The following is a 9,572-nucleotide window of genomic DNA, read 5'->3' as shown; positions in this document are numbered from 1 at the left end:
CGTAATATATTTGGTACTTTTGTTTGCTAGTATTTTCACGACTTTTATATAAAGAAACACGTTTGGACATTTTTCGTTGTCAAGCTTTTCGTTCAAACAAAAAGCATATCGCAGAAAACTGTTTCTTTCGCTTTACTTGGATTCGGCGTGCTTCATTTCGTGCTTCACACAGTGCCGGAAAGCATCCCAGCCCTCCGATTTGGCGTTGGACTGCAAAGAAAAGAGCACACATGTACATTTTAATAAAATTTAGTTGTTTATTAAAAAAACGGATTAGTTAAAGAAAGGAAAAGGTTTGACTGCTCTTACATCTATGTATATATTAAAGTAAGTTTCAGTAACATTGTAGTGGTCTCCATAGCGCACCTACGCTTAAGAACCCTGCAGAAAATGGGAAAAGTGAATGCGGCAGCGGTTGATGAGTCGCATTATCTATGCGATTGCCCAGACTTCAGCCGGATGCACGCACATATTCTACGGCTCTCAATGCTACAACTTAAGAGGTATTGGGCTGGTGATGTGGAAAAGTATGAAGTTTTTTTTTAGCAAATCCACTGAGTGGCTGGATAATGCTGAATTTGGTTACCAGAAGGAAGTACAACGGGCCTAATGAATTCGTTCCTATGACAGTCTACGTAACCGGAATAGACTAGGATTTTTTAGCTGGTGAAGGACTGTCAACTAGGCAGAATTCTGCTGCTACAATAACTACATGAGGCTACTAAAGGCCGCTTGCGGCCTGCAACTCACACGCCCTTTTCAACCAACCAATCAAAAAACTAATTATGGTGGATTTCAATATGTCATATATAACATTTTAGACAATTTAGGAACTTGTGGTTATTTTGAAAAGTTGCACAGATAAAGTTAATAGAAAAAAAATATACATTTTTTATTCATACTAAGAAGTATCCCGACGAAAAATGTCATCTTTTTGATTAGAATCATAATCATATAACTTTTTACCGACATTTTCGTATTTTAATAAAAATTACAAAAACAAAATTKTAATATTTTATAATAATTATATATCAAACCGGAAAAAAGGTTAACCTAGCCTTTAGGAAATAAAACAGGAACGGCCCGATTTAAAGATTTTTTTTTCGAAGATTATATCGTTGGCTTGAACAGTAACCCATACCTAAATATCGTGAATTCATTCTTCAAATGAAAAAGCTCACCAAGCAAAACTTGATTTTGTTTGACTAATTTGTATGGCAGCGATATTAGCAGTTTCGAACAAAGTGTAGTTTTCTAAAATATTTGTATCTAAAACATTTTTTATACGTGTTTCAAAAGTAAAATGGTCTAAGAGTTATTTTACTCAACATTAAAGTTATAGAAACATATAAACGAKAAATTCTCATACATAAATTAAGCGCTGAACCAGTATAGATTCATGTCTGTTTCGCATTACCGCCCAAAACTATTTGGTTAAAGTTTTATATACATACCTCAAAGCAATATTTTTTGTATATATGTATAGTATTGGAGGTTAGGTTAAAAAAAATGCAAATTTTGTAAAAATCATACATTTTTGTTGGAAATATGTTAATGATTGAAAAAAATATGTATAAAAAAGAAACTAAAATATAATAAAAGAATAACATTAACAAACATAAAAGGCAAATAAAACAATGAAATAATATTTTAAAATTATTAGTTTTTTATTTGTAAATAAGTTTATGAATATTAATAAGCATGTAAATGTTATAAACTTAAAAATGAGTATAATAATGTTATAATATTAATTAAACAAATCAGCAAGGAATTTAGAGATTTCTATTTTTTATATGAAACATAAAATGAAATGACAAAATACGTGTATGAAATGCTTTTGAACAAATTACATTTAAAAATTGTATAATTAAAGATTTGATATGCAACGAGAACTGAGATATTGGAGAATAAAAATTATTTTTACTTTGGATGAAAAAATGTGCTACTGATTCAATAAAAAATGTGAGTTTTCGTTATGGGCACTTTGAACTTTAAACCAACGTAAATTGAGATATGAAAGCGCATGCTGATTTTACAAATTTTAGGTTACAAATAAAACTATATAAAGTGTATAAACAAAAAATAAGCAGACAGGTTTTGGATACAAAATGACTTTTAGTAAAAAATAAAAACCTTTTAAGAAATATTTTGAACAAACTATGTTATGGCACTCAAGAAATGAGAGAGAACTGAAATGGACTGCTAGCCTCATTATAATTGAATTGATTTCGAAAACTTTCAAATAMATTTTTGATAGTAAAAATGTTAGACAGTCAGTTTTATGAGAATAACTCGGCGTCCTTGAAATGTTCTAAGCGGCGACAGGCGCGTTGACGCCACAACGCGAACAACGGATTGTCMGCCTCGATAAATTCATCATTAGTCAGATCGTACTCAAGTACTTTCCAATGACTTACTTTGAAGCCACGATGCACACGATCCTTCATGATAGCAATGAACTCCCTATAGGACAGCATACCGTCACCATTGTCATCGAAAATGGCAAAGACTGTATCAATCAAATGTTTACTAAGGCTGAAGCCAGTGCAAATTTTCACAGCACGCGAGAATTCACCTGCGAAGAAAAAAATTGAAATTGAAACCATTTTATGAAATCAARTAACCTCAAATATATATGAATATGTGTGTGTTTGTGTGTACTTTGTGAGATGGCACGATCGGCTAGCGTATACATGCGCATAGCGATTGCAAAATCCTCCAAATTATTGAGGAAGCGACAGAAGTCACGAAACTCATCGAACGTTATGCCGCGTTCCTCTTTAATGCGATCCATCAGACGCTCCAAATATGCATCGTATTCCTCCGTATTCAAATAGGTGTAACGTAGTAAGATTTTTGCAAAATCATTTTCGGTGATCGCCACATTGCCTTTGGAGAACTCATTGAACTCCAATTCGAGCACCTCTGTCTGCAGATTGTCCATGAATTTGTAGAAACCATCGTAGTTGAGRTCCTGATTGCCCTTCTTGCCAAATAAATGGATCTGTAGTGTGGTATCGATGCGATGTTTGCGCTGCAGGCCCTCATCGTCAGMAATATAATCGTCCTGTGGAAATTTATTAGTAAGCTCAATACAGTTTAACTGTAAAATTAAGTGTGTTAAGTATTTTAAAGCAGTTAGTTAATTTAATTAACAACGGTATTGTATTTGAGTGCTTCAACAAAAATTACATTTTCAAAACTAGGTTGGAGTAAATAATATTAGCAGCATGAGTGGCCACAACACATGTAGAGCAAGCAATGCTGCTTTTGTTACACAATTTATAAGTTTTTTTTTTTTAATTTAGGAAAAATGTTTAAAGTGGTGTATTTTATCAAGTGGTGGATAATACAAAAATTTCGATTTTTAGAACCATATTTTTTTGTATACAATTATGATAATAAAAAAAGTATATCAATCGTATGAGGATACACATACATAGTTCTAGAATATAGTACTAAATGTGATATGTACGTAAAGTGACTACAACTTTTGGTTATATGGTCATTATAACCGCATTTCAAGCTCTGAAAATGTTCAATAAAAATAAATTTTAAATAGTGTTGAAAAACMTAAATACTAAAATTATTTGTATACAGCAGAAAATTTATCACACCACACTTTATTTACTCCACACACACAAATACCGTACCTGCGCGCGTTTTGCAGGTTCATTTTTCGATGGCTTTTTATCGCAATCGTCCTTGGAACGTCGTTTATCTTTCCAGACACCACTAAAAATGCTTTCCATCTGTTGTAAGCGTGTTAGTTTTGGCACAAAAACAATCAAATATCATGCGATTAATAAAATGGCACAGAAAATATGAATGCGACGCCATAATGACATAACAATACAATAAAAATATTAACTTCAAACAACAAAATATTTCAGAAATTAAATAACAATACAACAATAATGTTAATTTCACACCACAAAATATAGTTAAAGTAAAATTTAAAGTAAAAAGCGTGTAAATTAAAAACAAAAATCAGTTTGAGCACTACGRCAACTATTCGGCAGTGTGCCGAGATATATGCTCATTGATTACATCCTCAGCAAATAGTATATTTTACTTAGACTATCAACAGTGTTTACAGGTGAAGCGGTTTATTTTTATGGATGAGCGCTGGAGCGGGTCTCATACAGAAGCCAAGATATGCGGATATTTACATATACATATATGTGTGTGTAAGTATATTATAGCTCAACTGTAAATTTCCAAAATAAATTTCAACTGAACAAAATCATTGAGAGAGAGAGATAAGATAAAACAGAACAGCAAAAATAATAGTTGAATCAACTTTCCTACATATTTGACTTACATCTTTGCTTTCTTCAGCTTTTTTTGTAGCTTTGAAAAATATTGCATCCGCAGTTTCTTGAGTCCAAAGTAAACTTAACAACTAAACCAATAAATTTATGAGTAAAAAAAAAACAATTAATTTATTATTTATGTGGAATTGTTAGCGGTATAAAAAGCAACTGCAATTAACCTATCATCTTGAAGTTCATTACGCTTCCACCGCAGGCTAACGAAAATTTGAGAAATTACTAATTACACACTTTTTATAAACAAATTTTACGCTTATACATATTTTTTATATTAAAATATGGGTTAGGTCTTTTATATGTTTTGGTAACAAATGCTTACAAGCTTACGCGTTTCTTCGTCGATTTTAGACTGCTTGAAAGTACCACCCAAAATTCTCAAAATCTGCACAAAAATAATAGAAAAAGAAAAAAATATACTTATACAAAGCAAAAATAAGTCAAAGAAGATAAAAAATAAAATTATATCTGTAATTCAATTTTAAGGTATAAATTAATGTAAAAAAAACAGTAATGTTGGCAGAAAAAGTTGAACGACTTTGATTTGTTTAAATAAGAGAATGCAATTTTAATTTAATAATTTTTATATCTACTAATATAATATTTAGTTTTTAAGTAATATTTAGTTTTTAAGTAATATTTAGTAAAAAAATTGTCATTTGAAGCGTTTTAGAGTCTCCTAATTTAAGCGTAAAATTTAAATATTTTTTTCATAATTTTATTTTTCAAAACTTAAAAAAATTTAATAAAAATTGTTATTCTCTTGTACCAATATTTTTATATACCAAAAATGCACTCCTTTATTTAAACCATTTACTGTCTGATAAACTGAACACAATTCACTTACCACCAGGAATTCATCCTTTTCAACGCGTTGATTGCCGTCAGTGTCGAACATATTAAATGCAATGCGAAAACCAGAAATGGGTTCTGAAAGAAACATTTGTTTAATATGAATATTTACATATTTGCTCGAAAGAAAACACATTTTATAACTCACTTGTCAAAACRGATAACAGGAAGAGATATTCAGTGTACGAAACAATGCCTGAAATTAAAGCGAAAAAACTTAGCACTTAAAAATATAATTGCAAATTTAAAGCTTTATGTATAATATAATATTTTATTAAGGATTTTATCGCTAAATTGGTTACTGTCAATATTACCTCTGTCCCTTAGCGTGCGGAACAACATTTTTGTGCCTTTTTTCAAGGGCGGTGTGTTGTCTTTTATGGTTTGCAAGTCTTGGTCACTCAGCATGCGTCGYTTCAGGCGTGCTGCAATTATAACACAATTTTAAGTTTAATAGTTTGTCAAACTTTGTCTAAATTTTGCGCTTACGTCTTGGCTCCTGCTCAACCACAGAGTCTAGGAAATCTTGCGGTGTCATATACAATTGGCCGCGGTATTCCACCGATGCGAACTTGATGAAGCGGCGCTCACGTGACGTCAATTTCTTAAGCAAATTTTCATCTTCGCTCTATACATAAACACAACAATAAAAATACATAAAAAAAAAAAAAAAAAATGGTAAAAATAAATACTTATAGGGAGTGTAAATGTAAATGCCATATAATATGCATTACAAACAACCAGTTTCTTGCTCGTGCTGATTAATGTTCTGGCGAAATTGGTAATTCTATACTTTTCATGCTTACGCAAAATATATTTACAAGAAAGTATTAAAGCAGTTTGCTAACCGTTTATATAAATATTCCAGAGTACGGTGTTGAATTGATGAATGTGCAAGGAACTGTGTGATAAATTTTAAATATATACATTGGCAATTAATCGCCGAATTCTAAAGAAGGAGTATGAAGATGTTGTAATACTTAAATGAAATATGTATGTATATGCGAGATTTGCATCTCAGTTGATGATTACACAACCAAATGCGTGGATGATGCGGAGGGAAAAGATTTTATATCAATTGRAAAAAAAAATTAAAGAAATACAAAAACGTTTATTTTCTTTTTAGAGTCAGTGAAAAAATTTAACCCCGGTTGTACCTAAAATACCCTGCATAATTGAAGAAATTTCCATAAAATAATTTGATTTTGATTGTTCAGTTTTTATTATTATTATTGGTCCGACCTGGAGAAATTCTTTAAATATAGTAGGGCTGCCTTGGGKACTAAACTAATAGAAAACTATTTAAGGTATTGTGCCAACTCAAAAATMAAAATTTCGTTATTTTCCCACATTTAAATATTATGAATATTGTCTCATACAATCTTTATTAGCATCATTAAAGTTATTATCATTGTTATTGACTGCAATAAAGCAGCAGTCAATATCAATTTCATAAATTTTAGAACAGTAATAAATAAATCTGGCGTTAACAACCTGAAAAACTTGAGTATGCATTTCACGCTACCAACGTTTTCGAAGGCAATAACACACCTCAATCAAATAAATTTAATAAATGTAAATATGTATATTATATTATATATTTTGTATGTATGCAAAATCTACAYCAGCAATCCATCAATCTCTGAATCACCTTTTTAACTAACACAATATCGTCTAATTTCAAATCAAAACAACATACTTAAAAGCAATCTCGTAACCACGTGCCTTCTTGCTAGTTACACATGCATGCTACAGCCCCATATCTATTTAGAAATGAACATGGCATACTTATTCCGGAATGACTATATACTCTACCAAGGAGCCCTCGTGGGAGTTCAAAGTGTGCTTATTCATATTTAAACATTTTAACATCACAATTATTTTCTTTATTGGATAGATCGATATGCTTGAAATTCATTCATKCATTCATTACTGCTTGAAGCACAATTGTGTTCATATTGGGACCCACCTACCACAGACTATTGACAATAATTCTTAATAATTGTGTGACATCATCCTCTACTCAAGGCGACTCAGCAGCCATATAGGAATACAAGGAGGCATTAGGCATGTTTATGCTACATATTCATATTCATACACACATATTCATACATGAAAAGTAATTTATGCCACAATATTGGGTTATGGTTGTTTTGTAGGTGGCAATTGACGGTGGCAGGCGCGAMAATCAATTCAAGAAACGCGTATTCATCATCGTCTTTGGCAACAGCAGAGAGACACCTTTTGCTTTTGGCCACCATAGGATTTTTTAAAGCGCATTAATGCATTGTGCAAAGGACAGGCAAACAATTTAGACACCGCCTTTTGTCTTCAATTGTAAATCATTCAAAATTTAATTGCATTCAAATTTGAGTAGCATACCTGATAATAAATAGATAAACACTTGCATGCCTCTACCTACAGATTACATTTGTTTACAGGTTTGTTGTAGCATTTGTGACATTGTTGTACTGTCAGTTGTAGTCCAAAATAAAAATGTGTGCCCCGAGGGATAAATTCGATTGTCGATATTGTGCGGGTGTTTAAGTATTATTATTGTCTGGTTATGCAGTTTTGTTTTGACTGCGCTTCGCGGGAGTGCTATTGTTTGTATGTCTCTTCGCCGGCAGCTTTGACATTGGGATGCCATGGATTAAGCGCCGTCATAATTTACACTCTGGGTGGCRGGCATACAAATTCAATACGATTCAATATGCTTTGAATTGTTGCAGGTCGGAACAAATTGTTAAGGCTTTGGTAAGTATAATACGCCTTTTAAAAGCAATTTGTAAACTTGACATTGTCTATTGTATTCTAAAATGATGTCATGCTTAAACGGATATAAATATATTAGTCATAATTATGTAAAAAAAAAAAAAAATAATTATTAATTTGGTTAAAAGACTTTTATGAATGAAATTATGTTAACAAATTATTAATTTGCCTAAATGACTTTTATTGATGATATTGTGATATGTATATGTATATATGTACGACTATGTCAACTATTTATGAAATTAATATTAAAAAACTGCCACTATAAATACAATTTTTGCGATAATAAAATTAAATTAGTCATAAGCTCTAATGAAAAAGGTAAGATTAGAATTTCTTACTCAGAAATTTTAAATAATTATAATGGAACTTGAAAGTGACTCATAACTGGAATACCAAAAAAACCTGTTTTAAGAAAATATCAAATAAAGTTCATTGAAAAAAGTACAATAACCCCTACTAGTTGTTTGAAATTGTAGTTGTTTTTTATTTACGCTTAACAAATAGACCAAAACAAAAAACAGCTGACATTGTTTGAAGAAGAAGCACACAAGTTATGAATGTCAAAAACGGAATTTGCAACTAAAAATAGATTAGATAAAGCACACCTGCACCCGTACACTCATCGGAYAAAAACCTTTTGCTATGAATCAATCGAATTTTCAAAAATGTTATTATATTCCAATTAGCATTACTTATAACTTTCGTTAGAATATATGAAATATATTTRTATGAAAACTCATATTTCTATGTTCTTCGCACACAATAACTCACCTTTCGCATGCGAAAAGCAGCGTTTAAACGTTCGCTTTTGAGATAATTTGTGCATATCAACGCAGTCAGTCCACCACCCACAAGCACTAAATACTTTGTATAATTCTTTGGCACACTTTTGGCACTGTTTAATTTGTGAAGATTTCTCTGTAATGGTCGCAAATTTGGTGCCAAATTTAACACTCGATTCGCAATTCTACCAAATGCAGCCATACTCCGAAAAACGATAACAGCACAAATAAGAAAATAAACGAAGAACTAATTGAAAATAAATGACAACTAGGCGGCATTGCCAGCATAGACTACCAGCTGCTGCTGATAGGGTTGTATAGCGTAAAATAAATTGTTTAGTTGGAATTGGAACGACTACAAATAGGAAATAAAGTTAATTTGAACGTTTGGATTTTAAAGTTTAAATATAAAGTTTAATTTAGAAAATAATCGAATGAAAAAGTAAAAAAAAATAAAATGACTAAAATGAGGATATATGATAGATAATACTGTATAATAAAAATAGCTGTTATAAATGGAATTAAAAATAAATTTACAGCATTAATATAAATAATTAAACTAAAAATAAAAGATAGTTATATGTATATGTATAGAAAAATATATAAATGAAATAATAAAAGGTAATTATAAATACAAATACATATATCATATATAAAGCACCTACTATAGTAGATTATTACGATTACTTATAAGTAGTCACTCACTTATACCTATAAATATACATATGTATGCCTGTGTAGATGAATATGTTTGTAAATCTATGCTTTTAGTCAGCACATCCTCATGATCGACAACAAATAAAAGTGAACTTAGATAAACTAGAATTTA

General features: G+C 30.9%; 1 protein-coding gene across 5 annotated transcripts; it reads right to left on the bottom strand.

Annotated features, from left to right (window-relative positions):
* On the bottom strand, positions 1-8,994 carry LOC108969871 (calcium uptake protein 3, mitochondrial). 5 transcript variants are annotated; one of them, XM_018934859.1, is made up of 11 exons: positions 8,733-8,994; positions 5,673-5,811; positions 5,498-5,608; positions 5,332-5,379; positions 5,179-5,261; positions 4,654-4,716; positions 4,325-4,405; positions 3,654-3,752; positions 2,662-3,067; positions 2,418-2,575; positions 1-210 (listed from the first exon to the last, which is right to left on the bottom strand). In XM_018934859.1, the coding sequence occupies exons 1-11, from the start codon at positions 8,943-8,945 to the stop codon at positions 133-135; spliced, it is 1,479 nt and encodes a 492-aa protein (XP_018790404.1). In that variant the 5' UTR covers positions 8,946-8,994; the 3' UTR covers positions 1-132. The 5 variants fall into 5 exon arrangements, with proteins under 5 accessions (XP_018790404.1, XP_018790403.1, XP_018790406.1 ...); XM_018934858.1 differs by lacking the exon at positions 1-210 and having other exon boundaries at positions 1,831-2,575; XM_018934861.1 differs by lacking the exons at positions 1-210; positions 3,654-3,752 and having other exon boundaries at positions 1,832-2,575.
* Between the last annotated feature and the right edge of the window lie 578 nt (positions 8,995-9,572).

The sequence above is a fragment of the Bactrocera latifrons genome, unplaced genomic scaffold, assembly GCF_001853355.1.
Source record: "Bactrocera latifrons isolate USDA-ARS-PBARC rearing strain unplaced genomic scaffold, ASM185335v1 scaffold_269, whole genome shotgun sequence".
Classification (NCBI taxonomy): Eukaryota; Metazoa; Arthropoda; class Insecta; order Diptera; family Tephritidae; genus Bactrocera; species Bactrocera latifrons.
This window is presented reverse-complemented; position numbering and strand designations above follow the sequence as displayed.